The sequence below is a fragment of the Lithobates pipiens genome, unplaced genomic scaffold, assembly GCF_037356315.1.
Source record: "Lithobates pipiens isolate NorthernLeopardFrog02 unplaced genomic scaffold, aLitPip1_a1.2 Scaffold_18, whole genome shotgun sequence".
NCBI classification, from domain to species: domain Eukaryota; kingdom Metazoa; phylum Chordata; class Amphibia; order Anura; family Ranidae; genus Lithobates; species Lithobates pipiens.
Window position 1 is genome coordinate 611,095,859 of NW_027507758.1, and position 26,321 is coordinate 611,122,179.

General features: G+C 43.6%; 1 protein-coding gene across 4 annotated transcripts in view; it reads left to right on the forward strand.

Moving 5' to 3' along the window:
- The window catches only part of LOC143989249 (uncharacterized), a 175,207-nt gene that overhangs the window by 143,222 nt on the left and 5,664 nt on the right, over positions 1-26,321 (forward strand). For 3 of the 4 annotated variants that reach the window (XM_077489321.1, XM_077489319.1, XM_077489322.1), the window contains one exon: positions 23,601-23,695. The exons of the other annotated variant lie outside the window; for it this stretch is intronic. In XM_077489321.1, coding sequence (XP_077345447.1) covers positions 23,601-23,695 — 95 coding nt within the window. The remainder of the gene's footprint in view (positions 1-23,600; positions 23,696-26,321) is intronic. 4 annotated transcript variants of the gene reach the window in all.

Sequence of the window (26,321 nt, forward strand, 5' to 3'; positions counted from 1 at the left end):
AGAGGAGAAGGAGAAGTAGAAGACGAGGCTGGACGGTGAGAGCCTGGAGTGTGGCTTTGTGTGTTCCGTTGCTCCCACTGGGCTCGGTGATGGCTGCTCATGTGCCTTCTTAAAGCGCTCGTCCCTAGGTGAGTGTTGGGCTTACCGCGACTAATGCATTGACTGCAAAGATTGCAGATGGCAACGCTATTGTCAGCAGCGGACACGTTAAAAAAAGCCCACACTGCGGAGCCATGTGCCGGTGTCCTGGGAGCACCAGATGTGACCGTACATGGTTGATGACTCGCTCCTGATACATTTGCAGTCTGCTTTGTCCCTCCTGTGCAATGTAAGTTATTCCTGCTTCTCCTCCCTATCTGCTGGTCCATATCTCCCTCTGAACTCCCCTCCTCTTCCTCTCTTGTGGGCACCCACGTGACATCACTAGACACGTCATCATCGACGTCACCTTCCCCACCGCTATAAGTAGAGATCTGGGAGTAGGCAGAAACCCCCGGGGACCAACCTCCTCCTTGGGCTGATTTGGGTACTGTCGTCAGACTGCTGAGTAGCGGTTCTTGCTACCTCCTCTTCCTGATCCAATACCGAGAGTGGCTGCACATCAGAAATGTCTTGATATGGATTGGAAAATAATTCCTATGACTCAAGCGGAAGGTATGTGGTGGTGGTGGTGTTGTTGTTGGTAGTGTCTTTGGGGGTGCACATAGCAGAGAGTGAAGAAGAGGGTGCAGATCGAGAGGATGAGGAGGGTGCAGAAGAGTAAGGCTGAGTGAGCCACTCAACCAAGTCTGGTGCGTCCTTTAAAGTAATTGAACGCACCTTCTACAACTTCCCACTTTGGCTCAAGCCTGTTGCTCCTACCCTACCCCTACCACCCCTGCAGAAGGGCCTGCCTCTTTCTCTACCTGTCATTTTTTAAATGACCCTGTAACAAAACTTTCAGTCCCTATACTGATGAAGGACTGCTGCAGTATAGGGCAGCGGTCAGCAGTAGTGCACCTCAACCCTATGTATTGTGGACCTATACCAGTCCTTATGGAATAGCAGACTGTACCTCACTCAACCCTATGTACTGTAGCACCCTAGACCAAGTTACCAGTCCTTATAAGGACCTTTGTGGAAGAAGTAGGTTGTGAATGATTAGCAGACTGTACGTCAGTCCCTATACTGATGAAGGACTGCTGCAGTATAGGGCAGCGGGCAGCAGTAGTGCACCTCAACCCTATGTATTGTGGACCTATACCAGTCCTTACAGAATAGCAGACTGTACCTCACTCAACCCTATGTACTGTAGCACCCTAGACCAAGTTACCAGTCCTTATAAAGGACCTTTGTGGAACAAGTAGGTTGTGACTGATTAGCAGACTGTACGTCAGTCCCTATACTGATGAAGGACTGCTGCAGTATAGGGCAGCGGTCAGCAGTAGTGCACCTCAACCCTATGTATTGTGGACCTATACCAGTCCTTACAGAATAGCAGACTGTACCTCACTCAACCCTATGTACTGTAGCACCCTAGACCAAGTTACCAGTCCTTATAAAGGACCTTTGTGGAACAAGTAGGTTGTGACTGATTAGCAGACTGTACGTCAGTCCCTATACTGATGAAGGACTGCTGCAGTATAGGGCAGCGGTCAGCAGTAGTGCACCTCAACCCTATATATTGTGGACCTATACCAGTCCTTACGGAATAGCAGACTGTACCTCACTCAACCCTATGTACTGTAGCACCCTAGACCAAGTTACCAGTCCTTATAAGGACCTTTGTGGAAGAAGTAGGTTGTGACTGATTAGCAGACTGTACGTCAGTCCCTATACTGCTGAAGGACTGCTGCAGTATAGGGCAGTGGTCAGCAGTAGTGCACCTCAACCCTATGTATTGTGGACCTATACCAGTCCTTACGGAATAGCAGACTGTACCTCACTCAACCCTATGTACTCTAGTTCCCTAGACCAAGTTACCAGTCCTTATAAGGAACTTTGTGGAACAAGTAGGTTGTGACTGATTAGCAGACTGTACGTCAGTCCCTATACTGATGAAGGACTGCTGCAGTATAGGGCAGCGGTCAGCAGTAGTGCACCTCAACCCTATGTATTGTGGACCTATACCAGTCCTTATGGTATAGCACACTGTACCTCACTCAACCCTATGTACTGTAGCACCCTAGACCAAGTTACCAGTCCTTATAAGGACCTTTGTGGAACAAGTAGGTTGTGACTGATTAGCAGACTGTACCTCAGTCCCTATACTGATGAAGGACTGCTGCAGTATAGGGCAGCGGTCAGCAGTAGTGCACCTCAACCCTATGTATTGTGGACCTATACCAGTCCTTATGGAATAGCAGACTGTACCTCACTCAACCCTATGTACTGTAGCACCCTAGACCAAGTTACCAGTCCTTATAAGGGCCTTTGTGGAACAAGTAGGTTGTGACTGATTAGCAGACTGCACGTCAGTCCCTATACTGATGAAGGACTGCTGCAGTATAGGGCAGCGGTCAGCAGTAGTGCACCTCAACCCTATGTATTGTGGACCTATACCAGTCCTTATGGAATAGCAGACTGTACCTCACTCAACCCTATGTACTGTAGCACCCTAGACCAAGTTACCAGTCCTTATAAGGACCTTTGTGGAACAAGTAGGTTGTGAATGATTAGCAGACTGCAGCAGAAGGGCAGCAGTCAAGTATAATATTCTTTCTATATTTGGAAGAAAGAATATTATACGAGTACAAGCCTATTTCCATACCAGTCCTGAAAAGAAGCTTTGTGGACCTAATAGTAACAGCTACTGATTAAACTGACCCTCGCTGCCTCACACACAGTTTCCTGCATGTCCCTATATAAACTCACAAAACAGAGGCTGCTGAAACAATAACCTGAATAGCACTTTTGTGGACCTAATAGTAACAGCTAATGATTAAACTGACTGTCCCTGCAGCACACACCATCCTGTCCCTTTTTCTACACTGACAAAAGACACTCAGGCTGCTGCAACAATCAGTAGCACAGCATTGCCTCAAACCTATATCCTGAACTACCCCTAACACCTATACCAGTCCTGAAAAGAACTTTTGTGTACCAAATAGCTAGCGATTTGGGTCACTGCAATCTCTCCCTGCTCCACACAGCAACCTCTCCCTATAGTGACAGAAGAAAGAATGTAAAATGGCCGCTGGATCGGATCTATTTATAAGTTAGGGGGAATGTCCAAGTGTCCATGTGCTGTAATGTCTCAATTGGCTGTCCTGTACCCCATGATGGATGTGTCATCATAGGTCAAAGTTCTTTTACACAGTAAACACGGAAGTCCGCCGGGCAAACGGCGGCAATAGTCCGCCGATTGGTCAGACGGCGAACGGCCGAAATTCGCCGCGAAATGACCGCCGGGCGAACCGTTCGGCCATCCCTAGAGGTGACCATGGGAGGAGGTGATGAAAGAGCTAGAGAGCAGGAGAGCAAAGGAGAGGAGAGAACGATTTGGGTGACATTTTGAGAAAGCGTTGGTAATGTAGCTTGGGGCACAGTTGTATCTGACTTTGTATGTTCTTTGTATGTTCTTGTTATTTTTTTTATATTGTTTGTCAGACAATTGGAAGCCAGAGGAATAGTTGGTAGAGAGGGAGAGAAGACACTGAGCAGAACCCAGTGGTGGAACTGTCACAAAGGATGGAGGGCACTCAGTGAAACCCAGTGGAAGCATTGGCAGAAAGGGTTGAGGACACTGAGTGGAACCCAGTGGAAGGATTGGCAGAGAGGGTGGATGACACTTAGTGGAAGCCAGTGAAGGGATTGGAAGAGAGGGGTGGAAGACAATTAGCGTAAACCAGTGGAAAGATTGGAAGAGAGGGGTGGAGGTCACTGCACAGAAGTCAATGGATGGATTGTTAGAGTGGGGTAAAGGACACTTGTTGGTGGGTGCAGTGTGGTGTGGTGGCAGTAATCACTCCTGAGTCCAGTATCAAATAACAATACTCAAATTTAAGTAACTGCTCAAAGTCACAAACAGGAAGGCATGTCCGCCTCGGAGGGTAGAATTGGGACTGATGAGTCTGTGTCTAAATGAGGAGGATTCCAGAGAGGATAGTGTGCCCCTGTCCTATCCCTACTTGTCTTGAACCTTTCCCTACCACTATTCCCTTTCTCAGACAGACAAATATCTGGTCCCTACACTGACCGCTCGCAAGGTGGAGGACACTGAGTGGAGGTCAGTGGAAAAATTGGCAGAGAGGGGTGGAGAACACTGAGTGGAGATCAGTGGAGGGATTGGCAGAGAGGGTTGGAGGACACTGAGCGGAGATCAGTAGAGGGACTGACAGGGAGGGGTGGAGGACACTAAGCGGGGGTCAGTAAAGAAATTGGCAGAGAGGGGTGGAGGACACTAAACGGAGGTCATGGAGGGATTGATAGAGAAGGGTGGAGGACACTGAACAGTTGGTTAATGATACTGCATTCGCTATTACCAATGGGAGATTATTATCACGTGCGGATATTAGTTGCGCTTATGCGTGCACTGGTTCATATGCTCACTTAATTTCTCTGGCACAGAAATTGAGGTATGAACTGGAGCAGCGCATTCATCTTAGTAAATAAGTCCCACTGTGTACATCTTCAAAATTTGGCTTTTAAACATTTGCAAAAAAAAATTGGTTTTCTAAAACTAGAAATCTTATTAAAATATTATTTTATATTCTCCCCAACACATCAATCATGTTTTTCATTTTTTGTTCAAGAACATATATTTTGTTCCTTATGATGTTGATTTCCTGATTCCACACCATGATGTACTGGATTAGGAGTTGTGCACTTGCACTTGTGAAATGTTGAGCTTGCTATTGCACAATAGTCACCTAAAATTTTTGGGAAAAACATGTATTATAAATATGCAGACATAGATATATTACCTGAAGCTGGTGTGTCAGACACTCACCTATTGTGGTGACAAGCTCACCCACTTCCTCCACCTCTCCTTCCTCCAGATCCTTGGGGTGTGTTGTTGTTCTGAGTTGCCCTTCATTCTCAGGTGGGGGGTTCCTGGTGTCCTCTAAGTAGTGTTCTGCAATTCTTTGGCCCCCTATGAGAATGAAACAAAAGGTATACTTAGGCATGACCAAATGTATTTAACCTGTATCTGCCCAAAACATTGTATTTAATGAGTGAACAATGTTTACTACGACCAATTGCTGTGCCCACTAATCTGAAAATTGCCATTTTAAAATGTCCTACACTAAATAAAAGCACATGGAGCAGCATGCAATTAATAATAATGATAATAATAACACAGGAGAAATAATTACTTTTTCAAAGCACTTTCTTGATCCTTCTGTACTGATCCTGCTCCCTCAGTTTCATGTCTGACCAGCGTTTCCTCAATTGCTCCTTGGATCGTCGTACCCCAAAATTCCTGCGCAGACTCTTTACAACTTTAGTCATGATCTTGGCCTTTCTCACATTTGGGTTTAGGCTATGGTCCATACATAGTCGGTCATCCTCAAGATGTCAACCATCTCCACCATCTCACCAAAGGACATATTTTAGGCCTTAATTCTTTACCTCTGGGATCGTGACATTTCTGCCTACGGGCTTTCCTCCTCATTACTGGAATTAACACACACCTGCTGTGTCTCCGCCATGTCGCTCCTACTGCGTGCCGAAGAGAAGGGGTGGTCAATAGACTATAAAGATCATCAGGGATGGGCGACGCGGGCAACACATGCGCAGTGTATATAAAGTAACATGCGCGTGTTGTACACACGCTCGGTGTGCTGAGGAAGGAGGAAAAACGTTCTAACGAAGGTAACATCTTAACTTTGGTACATCAGTGGCCTATACTGCTTCAAGATTGAGGCCTTTATTGGGATAAGATTATGAGAGTTTAGGCTGACATTAGTGTTTTTGTCTTGTGTATTGTCTTACATAAAATATGAATCACTTTAAGGACCCAGAATTTATGGCCAGTTTCATTGACAAGTACAGGGAGATGAGGAATTTGTGGGAGGTGAAACACAGTTTATATTATAATAAACAAGCTAAGAGGTCAACGCTGGAGAAACTCCTGGAATTTGTGAAGACTCGGGTCCCCGATGCAACCATTGCGTTCTTGGAAAAGAAAATTGGGATCTTGAGGAACATGTATAGGAAGGAGCATAATAAGATCCAGAACTCACTCAGATCAGGAGCATTAGCAGAGGATGTAAATGTACCCAGGCTGGTACTTCAACAAACTGCAGTTTCTGGACGACCAGACTGAAGCCAGAGAATCACTTTCTACCCTTCCCTGCAGCCTTCCCTCCACCCTTCCCTCCACTCTTCCCTCCACCCTTCCCTCAACCCCAGCAGAAGCTGACGAGGAACAACCTGGGCCTTCCACCCTGGAAGAAGTGGATGCGCCCAGCTGGAGTCAGGTATATTATTTTTAGACATATTTTTTGTCCTAATATTAATGATGTTAACTAGATGTTATAATTGATAACAAATTATTTTTATTTTTTTTATATTTACATATCAATAGATAGTAGGGGCCAAAAATATTTGGGACACGAATGAAAAATGCTGGGGTCAGAATGATGGTCTTTTCTATTTATTGACATTTAATTTGAAGTCATGAGCTGAAAATTGTGTGTGGTTGATGAACTAAAAACTAAAACTATGTCCTTTTTTATACACAGGATGAGCTCAGCCAGGAGGAAGGTCTGGAAGTTACAGCCAGGAGGAGGCCGTGCCCAGTGTCAGCCAGGAGGTGGGCATGCCCATTGTCAGCCAGGAGGTGGGCATGCCCATTGTCAGCCAGGAGGTGGGCGGGCCCAGTATCAGCCAGGAGGTGGGTGGGCCTAGTGTCGGCCAGGAGGTGAAATGTCAGTCAGTCCCAGTGGCCTCACACAATCACAGGTGCCTCCCATCCTCCTTACAACCAAGAGGCCCAGGAAGGGTACGATGACAGAAGAGCCAGCACTGGGCCTCATTAGGGAAGCAAGTGAGGTCCTCAGGAGCCCCCACGTCACTGAAGAGGCCTTTGGCTGCTATATAGCCACCAGATTGCAAAAATTGGAGGGCCAATGCCTCCTCTGTGAGGGTATTTTTTCTCAGGTCCTTCAGAAGGTGTTGAGGGGCCAGCTAACTGACAACAGCCATGTATATGAGCTCGCCCATCCTCCTCCTTTTGCCACAAGTCCACCACCAGAGCCACAGCCTCCAAAGAAGGGTGCAGGGAAGTGTGGAGGGAAGGCTACAGCGAAGAGAAGAAAGTGATGACCTGGCTTCACTGTGGTCTGACAGAAGACGCAGGCTATTGTAGTACCACAGCCTGGGAACATATATGTCATCTGCTGCGGGTCCTGATCTCTGGGAGTCCTGGACCAGATTGGGCTCCAAATTATATGGACTCCTCAATATAACAATTTTCTTTTCCACAGACTTGATGTGTGCCCTGGGGGCCAAAAGGCTTTGCAGATTCCAAAAGTTTCTCCAGCATTGCCTCCCTCTTTATTTTGTTAACCAAAATAAATGGATATTTTATTTTCTGAAAATATGTGCCTATGTGTTTTTATTCAAATAGGACAATTTGAAAGAAGTAATCATATATTTAGGAATTTATATCCCAAAAGATTTGAAGCAACTGCAGGAATTAAATTATAACATGACAGCTTATAGAATAAAGAAAATATTAAAATCATATGATAATATAACTTACTCATGGATGGGTAAAATTAATATAGTAAAGATGGAAATATTACCAATACTGCTATATATATTTCAAACTATACCTATAATATCATCAACATTTTTTTTGAGAGATTTGAGAAAAGCAGTGGGAAGTTTAATTTGGTCATATAAAACCCCTAGAATAAATAGAGAAATATTGATTAGAGCAAAAAAAAGATGGTGGACTGGCTCTACCTGACTTTTCTAAATACTTACAGGCAGTATCATTGATTAGAATAATAGACTGCTATCACAATGTGGAAAACAAGCAATGGATTAGTCTCAAGGAAGATATTGTAGGGACAAAAATAAAATATTTACCATGGATAAAACCTAATTAATTTGGTTCCCGACCGGCACGTGCTGATGTACGTCGGCAGAATGGCACGGGCAGGCATATTGGCGTACAGGTACATCCAATCTTTAATGCCGCCCTGCCATTGCGAGCCGTCGGCGGCATGCTAACGTGCTGGTCGGGACCCCTGTGAGTCTGGTCACGGGTCCCGCAGACTCGATCGCCGTGGACGTACCCGCAATCGTCTCACGGGGCGGCTGAACGGAGAAATGCCATTGTAACAGCATTTCCCTGTTCTGCCTAGCAACTAGTGACGCTGATCTCTGCTCCATGTGATTGGAGCAGAGATCAGTGTTCACTAAATGAAAGCCCCGCCCCCCACAGTTAGTAACACACCCCTAGGAACACTTAACCCCTACACTGCCACCCACTGGTTAACCCCTTCACTATCAGTGTCATTTACACAGGAATCACTGCATTTATATAGCAGTGATTGCTGTATAAGTGACAATGGTCCCAAAAATGTGTCCAAGATGTCTGATGTGTCCGCCATAATGTCGCAGTCACAATAAAAATCGCTGATCGCTGCCATTACTAGTAAAAAAAAATAACAATAATAATGTCATAAAATATTGCGATTTTTTTTTACCAAAAATATGTAGAAGAATATGTATCGGCCTAACTGAGGAAAAAAAAATTTTTTTTATATCTTTTTTGGGGGATATTTACTATAACAAAAAGTAAAAAAGAATGCGTTTTTTTCAAAATTGTCGCTCTATTTTTGTTTATAGCGCAAAAAAAAAAAAAAACGCAGGGGTGACCAAATACCACCAAAAGAAAGCTCTATTTGTGGGAAAAAAAGGATGCCAATTTTGTTTGGGAGCTATGTCGCATGACCGCGCAATTTAAAAAATGTCAGTTAAAGCGACGCAGTGCCGAATCGCAAACAGTGGTCTGGTCTTTGACCCGCAAAATGGTCCAGGCTGAAGTGGTTTAGACCAAAAGAAAAAGAATTACCGATTTTTGTAAAATTCCCTTTAAAAATATGGGATACCATGCTGAAAAATTGAAAATTATCTACTAGAGTAGGACCCATGACTACAATATTTTCCAATCTGGAATTTATTCTAGCTTTAAAAGCCACAAAATATTTAAAATGGAATATCGTAGAACATGAATGGGCAACACAGTTTTTGGTGGATGGGAAAATGCCAACATTTCAAGATACGGGGTATGAATATAGAAATAAATGGTTTCAATATATTCAATTGAAGGCATTTATTGAACCAATTGAATCAGCAATAGATAGACCAAAAACTAAATTTAAGCAAATAATTATGGAAAAGGATAAATCGACTAAAAAGTTATCTAAGATATATGCTTTATTACTTCCCTCTGGAGGAATTAAGGAAATAACAGGAATAAAAAAATGGGAGGAGGAAACAGAGAACCCATTAATGGAGAAAGAATGAGAAAAAATCTTTAGGAGAATACATAAATTATCAACTGCAACTAAATACCAAGAAAAAAATTATGAAATTGCATTAAGATGGTATAGGAGCCCAGTGACAATGAATAGGATAAATAAGGAGAATACGGAAATATGTTGGAGATGTAAGGTAGAAAGAGGAACGCTAGGTCATATATGGTATAGTTTTAGTAAGGTAAGAATATTTTGGAATACGATAATGCAAATTTATCAGGAAGTGGTTGAAATAAACTTAATGTAGCTACTGCGGTGTTTTCCTATACTTCAAACTTAATAAAACAAAGGGAGATAGAGTTATTGCACCACATGAATACAGCAGCAAGGGTTGTGATAGCACGAAAATGGAGAAATATAATAGATTGGATATGGGAGATGAACAAAATATATCACATGGAAAAACAGGTAACTGCAGAAGGTTATAGAAATAATCCATTATCAAATTTATGGCAAAGATGGGAGGAATTTTGTTCCTCAAGAAGGATAAGAGATTATGTACAATGGAAGGGAAGGGGTGGGACTGGGGAGAGAGAGGAAAGGGGAAAGTAAATAAAAAAAAAGGTGTTTTTTTTTGTTTTGGTGTTTTTTGTTTTTTATGTTGTTGATAGTGCTGTTATGTGGTATTGTATAAGAATGAAATATTGAATGTTGAATTTTTATGGAATGTAATGTTTGATATACATGTTTAAAAATTGAATAAAAGGTAATTGAAAACAAATAGGACAGTTTGTTTGTGAGTAGGCAGGTATATTTCTAAAATACAATGTCAAATTAACAAGGGACATCAACCACGTTGAGGTTAAAAAATACAAGACAATAATGCTACTGTGGTAACTTGACACAAAAAATTAAATTAGATATGGAGATCAACAGAAAATAATTTTTTAATGATGCAAAAAAAAAGGATATCTTGATGAAATAAAAAAATAAAAGATGACTATAAAAAATAATTGTAAACATTATTATGGAGATTTGGCTTTTAAAAAAATAAAATATTATTCATGAGATCACAAGAAATAAGTTTGTGAGAACTCTGTGTGAATATCAGCAGCAAAAAAACTTCATTATTCTAGCATTATAAAGAACAAAAGAATGTGCTGCATTAAAAATTCACAAAATTTCCTTCGTGAGGAATGTGCTATCTCCATTACGAATGCCAGTTTTACCCCGCCGATCGATCCGTCTTGTACCTGTTTCTCGTACCTGTTTCAGAGCATACGTTCTTTTTGGTAGGTCAGAACAGCATACAGACGAGCGGTTTTCCAGTAAGGAATTGGTTCTGTCGGAAAAATATAGAACATGTACGCTTTCTAGGTCCATCAGAATTTTCAATGTAAAAAGTCCAATGGGGTATACACACAGTCGGAATATACGATGAAAAGCTCCCGTCTGACTTTTTCTGTTGGAAATTCTGCTCGTGTGTACGGGGCATTATACAACCCAAACACTTTTTAAAAATAGACCCACCACTGGAAAATATATAAGATTTAATTTAAGCCAATGTGCGCATGCGCGAGGCTCCCAAGATGGCCGCGATCATCTAGAGCCCCGCTGCCTCGCTGAACAACGGGACCCCTAGCGCACGGCACGGCCACCCTAACGCTTACCGAGCAGCAAGGACAACTTCCCTAAGAGTTGGGGCACACCACCGGATAACCGGCGGACCGGCAAAACGAAATCTGGGTCCGGTGTTCGCATCGCTGGATGAGAGGGAGAAATCCAAGATGGCCACCGCAGCACAGCTTCTATCCCAGGAACGCCGATCCACAGGCTTGGCAGACTACAGGTCAGAAACAGACTTTCCACCTCTCCATGCCACCCCAGGCAATCTCAGGGGTCCACCCAAGGACGCCACGCCGTCCCCGGCCTCCACGGTGTCCCTCCTGGAATGCACCCTCCAGGAATTCTCTCCATCCCCCTCAGGGACACACATGGCTTCCCAGGCAGCCCTGGCCTCACATGAGGTCACTCACTGTTGGAAAGGGGACTCTCCCAAACTGCCCAGAAAATGACGGTGGAATTAAAAGCTGACTTTATTAACCTGGGCTCACGGATTGAAACGATCAAACACAAAATGGAGGACACCATTGCTAGAACCAACCAAAATTCCAGGCACATTTATTCGGTGCAGGAGCAACTTGACCTGGCCGTGGCCCGCATAGATGACCTTGAAAATAGGTCACGCAGATACAACATCAGAATCCGCGGGCTCTCAGAATCGATAGTTGATGTTTCCAAAGCAGTTCACGACCTAATCACACAGCTAATCCCTGACATCCCAGCTCCAAAACTGGAACTTGACAGGGTCCATAGAACCCTTGGCCCTCCAAGGAAGGATGGCACTCCACGTGATGTAATTGCCAAGCCACACCATTTTTCTGTGAAAGAAGAAGTTATGAGGAGAGCCAGGACCCTGCAGCACGTCATGTGTCAGGGTCACCAGGTTCAGATCTTTGCGGACCTTTCCCCCTCCACCATACAGAAACGGAGAGCACTGAAACCCCTCTTGCTTGCACTGATGCAAAGAGACATAAAATACAAATGGGCTTTCCCATTCGCTGTCCGGTTCACCGACAAAGGGAAAACACACGCTTTTTCAACATTCCCTGAGGGGGAGAAGCTCCTCACCAGGCTGAAAATTATTTCTCAAGAAGCTGACATGGACACTTCTAATTCTGGGCAAGGCTCACACAAACGGCCCACACCCAACAGCCCACAATCACCGCTGTTGACTTCCGGAAGAGCCAAGAAAGTCAAGGACAATGCACCTACCTGAGAAGCGCCCAGGCCCCAATTTCTACTCTCTGTGTCTGACCGTCTGAGGTCCTGGAGAGGGCCAGAGGACTTTTTCCCAACCATCGGGAGATTGGTACTCCACCATTGTCGGGCCCTGTTCCTTACTAGGACCTACGTCGTCCTCACCTCCCCTCACTTTTATTACCCCCGGACGCTACGCAGTTCCCCATACCCCCTTATGGACTGACCTCGACCCCACTCCTGACCCGCACCCCTTCTTGTCAAGCCCTGCAGATCTCTGAAAACCCACTACAGAGGGCTACAGATTCCGGCAACTGCCCCAGATATGGAGACTCATTTCATGGTTACTACTTCGTTTCAACTGGCCTGTCTCCGCGTCACCAAAACGCAATGTTTGGCCGTGCCTCAAGTTTTTTTTTTCCTATTGTTTATTTTTCATATTTGTTTGTTAATCAGAAAAAGAAACATATCCCCAAATGGGGCTTTTTACCAGCGTGTATTACCTGAAAAAACTGATATATGTATGAATGTGAATGAATGATCACATATAGCGAATAATTAATAACAAATTTTTATTGGTAAAAAAAGGGGAACAGGTGACATAGTGGTCAAGAACTGAGCTCAACTATGTAGATAAAAATATAACAAGTTGTATATGTGAACAAAGATACAATCATCACATAAACATAATTAATAAAAGTACAAAAGATAAATGATATATAGACCCTTTACGTGTTTCGACCCACTCGGGGGTCTTCTTCAGAAGGATTTTTTTATCTATATATAAAAGAAGGAAGGAAAAAAGTAGGCATAAATAAACATTCATGCATGATGCACTGTACTAGACTAGACAACCTCTGCTGTAGGCAGAATATACATCAAACAATGCACGATTGCACATTTAACAGCCAAATAGTATATATTATATGATAAATACCTAAATTGTTCACATATGGAGTCCTCTTTGGAACACAGAACTGAAGTCCGCTACTTCTCTCGTATCCCTCACAGATGCATCACACTTGGGTAGTTGGGAAAAAAGCCGCTAACTTCGCCCAAAAGGGGGGAAGTAAGGGAACTAGGTCCGAGGGGTAAGTGACTTACAGGGGGTCACATCCCTATTACACCCTCCAATAGGAAACAGTGGAGGAGAGTATAGGTATAGACGATCACAGGTGAAAAAGAGGGACAACCTACAATAAAAAATATAAGAGAGTGAAAATATATCGATATGTAAAAAAAAACCCTATATGGGGACTATCGCCTCTTGTGTGAGGAAATAGAAAACATACCCATATATAGTATTCAAAATACATGGGTATGAAAATATACCCTATTGAGTAACATAGGGTATTATGCCACGTATAGGGTGCTATATCAAATTAGAAAAGTGTTAAAGGACAAAAGGTTGAAAATACCCACAAGGGGTCAGAGGGGCCCAAAATCAAGAATCAACAGCAAAAGGTACCAGTGAGGAAAGGGAAAAAGTGAAAAAGTGAAAAATTAAAAATAAAATAAACATGTGCCAAAAAAAAGGGGGGGGGGGGGCATGCCACGACAAAAAAGTGATGAGAAAAAAGGAAAAAAAAAAAAAAAAAGGAAAAAAGAAGAAAAAGAAAAAGAGAGAGAGAAGGAAAAATATAATAAACGAATAGAAAGATGAGATGGTGGTAGGAAGTGCACCAGTGCTGCAGAGGCTATTGTGTCATAACTTAACACCAGTGATACTAAGGTAAAAAATATATATATACCTGTATATAGTTTCAGGTGAGTGCACATAAAGTGCGGGGCCCGATGAGGGCGATATAATAAAAGTGAAGGAGTATAAAAAAACAGTAAGCTTTGCAGTAAAGCCCCTCACAATCCCATGTAATCGTGGGGCAGAAGGGGTTTCATATCTGCAAGTGAAAGATGATATCATAATTATGCTCCTATAAGCAAAATTGAATATAAAGTAATGCAGTGTAGTGGTGAAACATTAGGAATTAAATAGTGCAGTAACTTACCCTGACACGTGGAGAGAGTGCAAGTGCTGGCTATTGGTAGGCAAAGTAAAGAGATACTGCAGAGAGGAGATTTAAATACCTTGTATAACCCTGAATATGATTATCCCCCTTCATGTGTTTCACCTGTCACGTCGTGACCTTTTTGGTCGCCATATTGGCCGACCGGAAGTGGTCCCCTCGGCGTTCCGGAAGTGACCTTCCCAACATGGCGGGAGGTGCACGGTAGCGTCGCACGGGCGTGACGTAGGCACGTCGCGTCACACGCGTATGACGCGCGTGCGCAACGAGGCGCCGAGTCCGGTACCGTTCCGGAATGCCGCCGACCAGATATATTGCCCCGGGATGGCGGGTGGCGCCTACCCGCACCTAACCCGGGGCACATCGGGGGGAAGCATGTGTGCACCCATGCTGCCCCCCTCTTCTGGTCGGGAAGCCACGCCCCAAGGATCCGCCCTATAGTCGGCTGCATAGACCAAGTGATGGCGATAGCACCATCTAGTGGGGAAAAAAGGGAAGTGCAGTCAAACCTTCAGCTGTGCAATATATAAGCAGTTGGATAACATACAGCATATCAAGAACAGTATTGAATAAAAAACTTTTCATACATAATATAATCAGTACGTGTAGTTCACAGGTAATCCGGGTATACATAAGAGAAAAAGAGATCTACTGATTAGTACACATAGCATGGCAGATCAGTTGTAAGATGATACAGATATATTTATTCCATTATCATGTCACACATAAACAGACACATGTCACTCAGATCAAAAACTCAGATCTATGCAGCCGACTATAGGGCGGATCCTTGGGGCGTGGCTTCCCGACCAGAAGAGGGGGGCAGCATGGGTGCACACATGCTTCCCCCCGATGTGCCCCGGGTTAGGTGCGGGTAGGCGCCACCCGCCATCCCGGGGCAATATATCTGGTCGGCGGCATTCCGGAACGGTACCGGACTCGGCGCCTCGTTGCGCACGCGCGTCATACGCGTGCGACGCGACGTGCCTACGTCACGCCCGTGCGACGCTACCGTGCACCTCCCGCCATGTTGGGAAGGTCACTTCCGGAACGCCGAGGGGACCACTTCCGGTCGGCCAATATGGCGACCAAAAAGGTCACGACGTGACAGGTGAAACACATGAAGGGGGATAATCATATTCAGGGTTATACAAGGTATTTAAATCTCCTCTCTGCAGTATCTCTTTACTTTGCCTACCAATAGCCAGCACTTGCACTCTCTCCACGTGTCAGGGTAAGTTACTGCACTATTTAATTCCTAATGTTTCACCACTACACTGCATTACTTTATATTCAATTTTGCTTATAGGAGCATAATTATGATATCATCTTTCACTTGCAGATATGAAACCCCTTCTGCCCCACGATTACATGGGATTGTGAGGGGCTTTACTGCAAAGCTTACTGTTTTTTTATACTCCTTCACTTTTATTATATCGCCCTCATCGGGCCCCGCACTTTATGTGCACTCACCTGAAACTATATACAGGTATATATATATTTTTTACCTTAGTATCACTGGTGTTAAGTTATGACACAATAGCCTCTGCAGCACTGGTGCACTTCCTACCACCATCTCATCTTTCTATTCGTTTATTATATTTTTCCTTCTCTCTCTCTTTTTCTTTTTCTTCTTTTTTCCTTTTTTTTTTTTTTTCCTTTTTTCTCATCACTTTTTTGTCGTGGCATGCCCCCCCCCCCCCCTTTTTTTTGGCACATGTTTATTTTATTTTTAATTTTTCACTTTTTCACTTTTTCCCTTTCCTCACTGGTACCTTTTGCTGTTGATTCTTGATTTTGGGCCCCTCTGACCCCTTGTGGGTATTTTCAACCTTTTGTCCTTTAACACTTTTCTAATTTGATATAGCACCCTATACGTGGCATAATACCCTATGTTACTCAATAGGGTATATTTTCATACCCATGTATTTTGAATACTATATATGGGTATGTTTTCTATTTCCTCACACAAGAGGCGATAGTCCCCATATAGGGTTTTTTTTTACATATCGATATATTTTCACTCTCTTATATTTTTTATTGTAGGTTGTCCCTCTTTTTCACCTGTGATCGTCTATACCTATACTCTCCTCCACTGTTTCCTATTGGAGGGTGTAATAGGGATGTGACCCCCTGTAAGTCACTTACCCCTCGGACCTAGTTCCCTTACTTCCCCCCTTTTGGGCGAAGTTAGCGGCTTTTTTCCCAACTACCCAAGTGTGATGCATCTGTGAGGGATACGAGAGAAGTAGCGGACTTCAGTTCTGTGTTCCAAAGAGGACTCCATATGTGAACAATTTAGGTATTTATCATATAATATATACTATTTGGCTGTTAAATGTGCAATCGTGCATTGTTTGATGTATATTCTGCCTACAGCAGAGGTTGTCTAGTCTAGTACAGTGCATCATGCATGAATGTTTATTTATGCCTACTTTTTTCCTTCCTTCTTTTATATATAGATAAAAAAATCCTTCTGAAGAAGACCCCCGAGTGGGTCGAAACGCGTAAAGGGTCTATATATCATTTATCTTTTGTACTTTTATTAATTATGTTTATGTGATGATTGTATCTTTGTTCACATATACAACTTGTTATATTTTTATCTACATAGTTGAGCTCAGTTCTTGACCACTATGTCACCTGTTCCCCTTTTTTTACCAATAAAAATTTGTTATTAATTATTCGCTATATGTGATCATTCATTCACATTCATACATATATCAGTTTTTTCAGGTAATACACGCTGGTAAAAAGCCCCATTTGGGGATATGTTTCTTTTTCTGTTTTTCAATATACTAGGGGTGATCAGCGCCCTCTGACCCTGTACTGGGGTGTTATCGTTCAATCTTTTTTTGTTCTTAAAATTTGGGTGGTTAAACACCCTTCCCCATTCGGTAACATATGAGGTCCGGGACATGAGCTCTACTTGATCTGATACCATTGTATTTGGCATTGTCTTTTGTGGATTGTTTTTTATACTTTGTTGTTAACATGAATAGCTTCCAAGGTGATGATTGGAATAATTTAATGTCCAGCTATGAAACTGAGTTTGAAAATGGGGATCGAGCAGAGACGGAAATCTCTACTCTTTTCTCTAAACTTACTAAAGTGCTAGAAAAGAAGTCGGCACTTTTCTGGCACATCAAATCATTTGAGAGATACATTGAAAACAACATTAACCCTTTAGGACTCCGGGTCCAGATCTTTCCAAATATGGATCACATTGGCAATGAATGTAGGATGGAATGGGAAGAAAACCTAAAAACATGTTCCCAACAAATGATGGTTATTCTCATCAAGGAATACAATAGACAAATAGTAATCCTTGATGGTGAGATTAACGGTTTGGAAATTGCCCTTAAACCCTTTTTGCACAGTGCGCGTTTTTCGGATCTGCGGACCAAACTCGATGAGGGCCTGCAGACCTTCAACCGTGATATTCTGCGCAAAAAGGAAATTAAGTTTTGGAGGGACAAATCAATCTTCTCTGAAGGCCGGGCTTATAAATGGAATATGAGCACATCCTTTTCAAAAGGCAACACAATTAAATACGCTCACAATAAGGAAATAGATGCGCTGCAATCCAATAGTGCACCCACCGGCCACTCCAAATCTACCACACTAAACAAAGGGCGAAGGAAACCTAAGAGAAATCATAATAGAGACTCACCCGATCAAGATAGGAAAAAACGCAATATTGGGGAGACTCAAGCAAAACCTGATAACAAACAGGCCCTAACACTGAATACCAGTGGAATTAAGTCTATGAATGAACTTCCCAATGAGCACAATAGATCAGGGATCCAGGATGCCACGAATATATTACAATCGAGGGGGGACACAAATGTTATGGAACAGATATCAGAGACTAAATCTAATACTTTAAATGCCATACGGGGGCCCCCCCTTCCCCCAAACAACAGGGGATTGGGCAACCTGGACACATTTGTCACCAGAATTCCATCGAATCCATGAGTGTAATTAATCTGTCATCTCACACTATGACTCTAATAGAAGCAAATGTACTCTCACGAGGTCTCACGTTTTGTCCACAGGAAGAATTTGATATTTTTGAGGTGACAACCGACATTCAACTCTTCGCACGTAGGCTCCTCCTTCAGAGCCTGCATGCGAAGGAGATTGTCGACGATGAGGAGCATGAAACACCCAAATTAGGCATGAGAGAACTTAGAGCCTTACGTGACCTAACATTACTATATGAGGAAAATAACACCTTGGATTTAATTGATATGGTTGATTTGGAATCCCTTTTAGAAAATACTACTGATGTAGGGAAGCACCATTCAAACCTAAAAAAACCCTCAGGTTCCTTTCCCCCTTTGAGTTTAAACCCATGTATCGAGATCTTCGTCAAACAAGTGTTGAGGGACATCTCCAAACTTCGTCGTAAGCAAACTCACCCTGAGAATTTGACTAGTGAAGAATATAAGGCCATTCAATCACTAGGGAACAATGTGAACATTACCATCAAACCCTCCGATAAGGGGGGAAATGTGGTATTAATGGATAATGCTGATTATGTCAGCATGTGCCAGGACATACTAGACAACGCTGATTGGTATCAAACTATCCCTACCAGGGTAATATCAACCTATCATCAAGAATTTTATGAACTGATAGATAAAGCATTGCAAGTAGGCAGTATCACCCAGGATCAACATCTTTTCATTAACACCAAGTTTCCTAAAGAAGCTACCTTCTACTGTCTCCCTAAAATTCACAAAAATCCACTCCATCCGCCTGGCAGACCCATAATCTCAGGGAGAGGGGGGTTAACTGAAAACCTCAGCAAATTAATTGACTCCTTTTTGCAACCCCTGGTTATGGAGATGCCGTCATTTGTTAAGGATACCATACATCTATTGCAGATCCTCGACAATGTAACGCTATCAAGCAATGCCTGGCTGGTAGCAATTGATGTGGAAGCCCTTTATAGCTCGATACCCCATACCAAGGGGATTGCAGCTATACGGAAAATCCTACAACAAAGGGAATTGTATGACCAGAGCCTGAGGGACTTCATCACTCAGGGACTGGAATACATTTTACATCACAATTATTTTGCATTTAACAACTCCCACTACCTCCAGGTGCAGGGCGTGGCCATGGGCACATGTTGTGCCCCGGCCTACGCCAATCTGTACCTGGGGGAGTGGGAGGAATCCCTCTTATGTGGCGGGAGACTCGTCGATTTCGCGCGCCACATTCGTTTGTGGCGACGCTATATCGATGACATTTTCGTCATATGGGAGGGTACGGAGGATCTCCTACTTGAATTTGTATCTCTCATTAATGTAAATGATTACAACCTAAAATTCACCATGTCATACAATCGTGATCTGATTACCTTTTTGGATATCAAAATTGGACGTTCTCCTACCAACTCAATCTCCACCACCTTGTATCGTAAAAGTACCGCAGGGAATACTATACTCCATGCAGATAGTTTCCATCCAACATTTTTGAAAAAGTCTATACCTTATGGTCAATACCTGCGGTTACGCAGGAATTGCTCTGATGATGCTCTTTTCAGGACTGAAGCCGCTCAACTACAGACAAGACTTTTAGCCCGCGGCTATAGTCGATCATGTCTACGCAAGGCATATAATCGGTCACTAGTACAATCTCGCAGTGACCTTTTACATCCGAAGGCATCAAAGAATGGCCCTGGCACATGTACTGCCAGGGTCATCCTTCGCTTCTCTAGACAGCATGCCCCGATTCGTCACATTATTCAGAAACACTGGCCCATATTGAGGGACGATCAAAAAATTGGGAAATTAGTTTCTAGACATCCTTCAATCACTTACAGACGTGCCACCTCTTTGCGCGATAAACTGGTACAAAGCGAATATAGAGATGAAGCAAAGAGAGTAGGGCACTGCACAATCTTGGGCTCATTCCCCTGTGGGCATTGCTCTTCTTGTAGGTATATCAAACGAGAAAAAGTTTTCCGTCTTCCGAACGGTCGAATTTTTCGCCCGTTCCATTTTGTCAATTGCCAGACCCGTGGGGTCGTGTACCTCATGCAATGTGAGTGTGGGGCGTATTATGTAGGAAAAACTAAGCTGGAACTACACAGAAGGGTAGCCAAACACGTTTATCACATGGAGATCGGTAACTTTTACGTACCCCTTGGACGCCATGTGGTAACCACACATAACTATAAGATGCCCATAATTTCCTTTGCTGCCTTAGATCGCATACATATCCCGAATCGAGGAGGAGACTGGAATAAGGCCCTTCTCCAACTCGAACAGAGGTGGATCTTCAAATTAAATGCGACCACCTCTCCTGGTTTAAATGAAGCTATATCATTTGCTCCTTTTTTGAAAGGATTTATTTCAGGCAAAACACAATAAGGTCGGGTGAGTTTGCCACATGTCCTCCACATCTCGGTTGCAATATAAACATCTTTCGGCGATGCCTGGTTTTGGTTTTGGTTATTTGGTCTTTCTGTGCCTCTACTATATATTCGGGGGTTTTTCTGCTCTTGCCCCTGTAGGCATCTGTATAGGTGACACGCTATAAATGTGTATATGTCCATACACATATAGACATTTTACCAAACACTCTTTTCCATTCTTTGATACCTGACCGTCTCTCTGCCCTGCTTTTGATCTGAGTGACATGTGTCTGTTTATGTGTGACATGATAATGGAATAAATATATCTGTATCATCTTACAACTGATCTGCCATGCTATGTGTACTAATCAGTAGATCTCTTTTTCTCTTATGTATACCCGGATTACCTGTGAACTACACGTACTGATTATATTATGTATGAAAAGTTTTTTATTCAATACTGTTCTTGATATGCTGTATGTTATCCAACTGCTTATATATTGCACAGCTGAAGGTTTGACTGCACTTCCCTTTTTTCCCCACTAGATGGTGCTATCGCCATCACTTGGTCTATGCAGCCGACTATAGGGCGGATCCTTGGGGCGTGGCTTCCCGACCAGAAGAGGGGGGCAGCATGGGTGCACACATGCTTCCCCCCGATGTGCCCCGGGTTAGGTGCGGGTAGGCGCCACCCGCCATCCCGGGGCAATATATCTGGTCGGCGGCATTCCGGAACGGTACCGGACTCGGCGCCTCGTTGCGCACGCGCGTCATACGCGTGCGACGCGACGTGCCTACGTCACGCCCGTGCGACGCTACCGTGCACCTCCCGCCATGTTGGGAAGGTCACTTCCGGAACGCCGAGGGGACCACTTCCGGTCGGCCAATATGGCGACCAAAAAGGTCACGACGTGACAGGTGAAACACATGAAGGGGGATAATCATATTCAGGGTTATACAAGGTATTTAAATCTCCTCTCTGCAGTATCTCTTTACTTTGCCTACCAATAGCCAGCACTTGCACTCTCTCCACGTGTCAGGGTAAGTTACTGCACTATTTAATTCCTAATGTTTCACCACTACACTGCATTACTTTATATTCAATTTTGCTTATAGGAGCATAATTATGATATCATCTTTCACTTGCAGATATGAAACCCCTTCTGCCCCACGATTACATGGGATTGTGAGGGGCTTTACTGCAAAGCTTACTGTTTTTTTATACTCCTTCACTTTTATTATATCGCCCTCATCGGGCCCCGCACTTTATGTGCACTCACCTGAAACTATATACAGGTATATATATATTTTTTACCTTAGTATCACTGGTGTTAAGTTATGACACAATAGCCTCTGCAGCACTGGTGCACTTCCTACCACCATCTCATCTTTCTATTCGTTTATTATATTTTTCCTTCTCTCTCTCTTTTTCTTTTTCTTCTTTTTTCCTTTTTTTTTTTTTTTTTCCTTTTTTCTCATCACTTTTTTGTCGTGGCATGCCCCCCCCCCCCTTTTTTTTGGCACATGTTTATTTTATTTTTAATTTTTCACTTTTTCACTTTTTCCCTTTCCTCACTGGTACCTTTTGCTGTTGATTCTTGATTTTGGGCCCCTCTGACCCCTTGTGGGTATTTTCAACCTTTTGTCCTTTAACACTTTTCTAATTTGATATAGCACCCTATACGTGGCATAATACCCTATGTTACTCAATAGGGTATATTTTCATACCCATGTATTTTGAATACTATATATGGGTATGTTTTCTATTTCCTCACACAAGAGGCGATAGTCCCCATATAGGGTTTTTTTTTACATATCGATATATTTTCACTCTCTTATATTTTTTATTGTAGGTTGTCCCTCTTTTTCACCTGTGATCGTCTATACCTATACTCTCCTCCACTGTTTCCTATTGGAGGGTGTAATAGGGATGTGACCCCCTGTAAGTCACTTACCCCTCGGACCTAGTTCCCTTACTTCCCCCCTTTTGGGCGAAGTTAGCGGCTTTTTTCCCAACTACCCAAGTGTGATGCATCTGTGAGGGATACGAGAGAAGTAGCGGACTTCAGTTCTGTGTTCCAAAGAGGACTCCATATGTGAACAATTTAGGTATTTATCATATAATATATACTATTTGGCTGTTAAATGTGCAATCGTGCATTGTTTGATGTATATTCTGCCTACAGCAGAGGTTGTCTAGTCTAGTACAGTGCATCATGCATGAATGTTTATTTATGCCTACTTTTTTCCTTCCTTCTTTTATATATAGATAAAAAAATCCTTCTGAAGAAGACCCCCGAGTGGGTCGAAACGCGTAAAGGGTCTATATATCATTTATCTTTTGTACTTTTATTAATTATGTTTATGTGATGATTGTATCTTTGTTCACATATACAACTTGTTATATTTTTATCTACATAGTTGAGCTCAGTTCTTGACCACTATGTCACCTGTTCCCCTTTTTTTACCAATAAAAATTTGTTATTAATTATTCGCTATATGTGATCATTCATTCACATTCATACATATATCAGTTTTTTCAGGTAATACACGCTGGTAAAAAGCCCCATTTGGGGATATGTTTCTTTTTCTGTTTTTCAATATACTAGGGGTGATCAGCGCCCTCTGACCCTGTACTGGGGTGTTATCGTTCAATCGTTATTTGTTTGTTAATAAGTCAACAGTTCGGGATTCTTCCCGTCTGGGGGTCCCTGGTTCTGTGAGGGACCACTTGCGCAACTCCCCCACCCTCGGTCTCTCTCGGGTGCCTGAGGGTCGGGACATCTGACCCTATGGGTCAGTTGTTATCATTGACCTTTCTTAGGATTTCGGGGGGTGTCTCCTGCCCTGATCTCCTCTTTCCTTTCCCAGGAACACTCTCTTTCCTTGTCCTATCCTCTTCTGTCTCCCCCCTAGATAATGAGCTACTTCTATGCATTGTTTGCTTGACACTGTCATGTTTTTCAGGTATGTCCTGGCACCCCCAGTCGGCGCTACACTCAACGAGAACATCACAGGACGATAATCCCACTACCGCTGCTGGGAGCTCTGCCACTAACTGGGTAAGTGAGGCCGTTTTCAGATGCTGGGCTCCCCCTCTGCTCCATGACTGATCACCAGGATGTTAGGCTAAAGATAGCCTCTCACAATATCCAGGGCCTCAATTCCCCCATTAAACGCAGAAAAGTTCTTGACTACTATAAGTCCCTGAAATTGGATATGATTCTACTTCAGGAAACGCACCTTCCTATCCGGTATAGTCCCAAGTTCCTTCACGCACACTTCCCCCAGTTCTATCTCGCCAACGCAGAATCTAAAACCAAGGGGGTAGCCATACTGATAGCCAAAACGTGTAAATTCAACAAAAGCTTTGAAATGGCGGACCCGGAGGGCAGATTTTTACTTCTAAAGGGCACTGTGGGAGATCACCTTTATTCTCTGGTCTCCTACTATGCCCCGAACACAGGCCAAGTCAAATTTTTTGAATTCCTGATGCGCACCCTTGCCCCTCATTTAGAAGGGACAGTTATTGTCCGAGGGGATTCTAACGTCGCCTTCGACCAAGGCCTCGACAAATCCTCTCCCTTACATTCTCGATTGACCCGGCCCTCTAAAGCAAGCCTGCGGGTTGCCAAATTGCTCCATGCATATGGCTTGTCCGACACTTGGAGGGAATTAAACCCCTCGAAGAGGGACTACACCCACTTTTCAACACCACATCAGTCCTATGCGAGGATTGACCACATTCTTGTACCTACTTCGCTCCTGCCCCGGGTTGTTAAAGCTCACATCACTGACACGGTGGTCTCGGACCACTCCCTGGTAATTTTGACGGTCCTCGGGGGATCGAGTGGGAGACACCCCAGACATTGGAGGTTAAACGTGAACGGCAATACACAAACAGGACCCTCTCCGAGTTCCCACCGCCTTGCTTGACAAGACTCGACTAGAACTCAACCTTATTCTAACCACGAAAGCTGAAAAATCTATTAGGTGGTCCGACCACAAATTTTATACACAGGCAGACAAAATAGGCACACTCCTAGCCAATAGACTCTCCCCTAGAACCAAGTTAAGCACCCTCCCTAGGATCAGAAGTACAGGTCACCCGTTCACCTCTAACCTCCTCAAAGTTCTCAACGCCTTTCAGGACTTTTACACTTCTCTTTACAGCAGCCCTTCATCTCCCAAAACTAACCTTCTTCCACAGTTTCTGGAGGGACTCCCCATTCCCGTCTTATCGGATACTCACAAACAAGTAATTGAATCCCCCATTCAGACAGAGGAAATTCTGGGAGTCATAACGGACCTCAAAAAAGGTTCCGCTCCAGGCCCTGACGGACTCTCGATCCCCTATTATAAAGCCTTTGCTAACACGTTAGCCCCCCACCTAGCCAATCTCGGCAATCACAAAGCTAACGGAAGCCTCCTAGACCCCCACCTAAACACATAATACATCACGGTCATACCCAAACCCGATAAGAACTTGGAGGATGTCAGTAACTACAGACCCATATCTCTCATTAACAATGATCTCAAAATTCTCACGAAAGTAATGGCCAATAGGCTGGCCTCCTTTATTGGGCGCTACGTCCACAAGGACCAAGTTGGATTTATCCCTGGCAGGCAGGGACCAGACCAAATACGGAGGGCGGTAGACATTATCTCCATATTGCAGTCCAATTGGGAGGGGGGACCCAAACAATCCGGCTTCCTTCTTTCCTTAGATATCCAGAAGGCCTTTGACTCGGTCTCCTGGCAGTACATCTTCCAGCTCTTTGAAAGGTGGGGATTTGGGGTTTACTTCCTTGGCTTGCTACAGGCCTTATACTCTCACCCGAGGGCCCAAATTAGACTCCAGGGTTACCACTCCACTCCCATACCCATCACTAGGGGAACCAGACAAGGATGCCCGCTTTCACCCCTCATATTTGCAATAGCTATTGAAACGCTAACAATAGCAGTCCGTCATAATACGGACATCAGAGGAGTCCAGTGTAGTAACCAAACACACAAATGTTGGCTCTTTGCGGACAACATACTGCTGTTCCTTACCTCCCCCCTAACCACCTTACCCAATTTGTCCCGAGTCCTGGACGACTTTGCCAAGATCTCAGGACTACAAGTCAACTACTCTAAGTCTGTGGCACTAAATATATCTCTCCCCACCCACCACGCCAACTCACTCAAACAGTCCTTCCCATTCCAATGGAGTGACACTGCCATCAAATACTTGGGTATCTCGCTTACACCTAGGACTGAGATGTTGTATAATCAAAATTATCCTAAACTATACAGACAATTGGAAGCTGACCTTTGTTCATGGTCTAAACACGAATTATCTTGGCTTGGCCGGATTAACTCCATCAAAATGACCCTCCTTCCTAAAATCTTATATTACTTTCGTGCCCTTCCCATACCTGTTCAAAAGGACCATCTTAGATCTCTGCAAAACAAGATATTGAAATACACATGGGGTAACAAGGGGTATCGCATCCCTCAAAACACACTATTCCTTCACAGGCGCAGGGGTGGGTTGGGTCTACCTAATCTCCACAAATATTACCTCGCAGCCCGCCTGACCCAACTCTCCACGATCTACTCCAAATACAAGAAACCGGACTGGATGTCCATTGAACGCTGTTCCGTACCCTCATTCACGCTAGACTATCTATTGTGGTGCCCTTC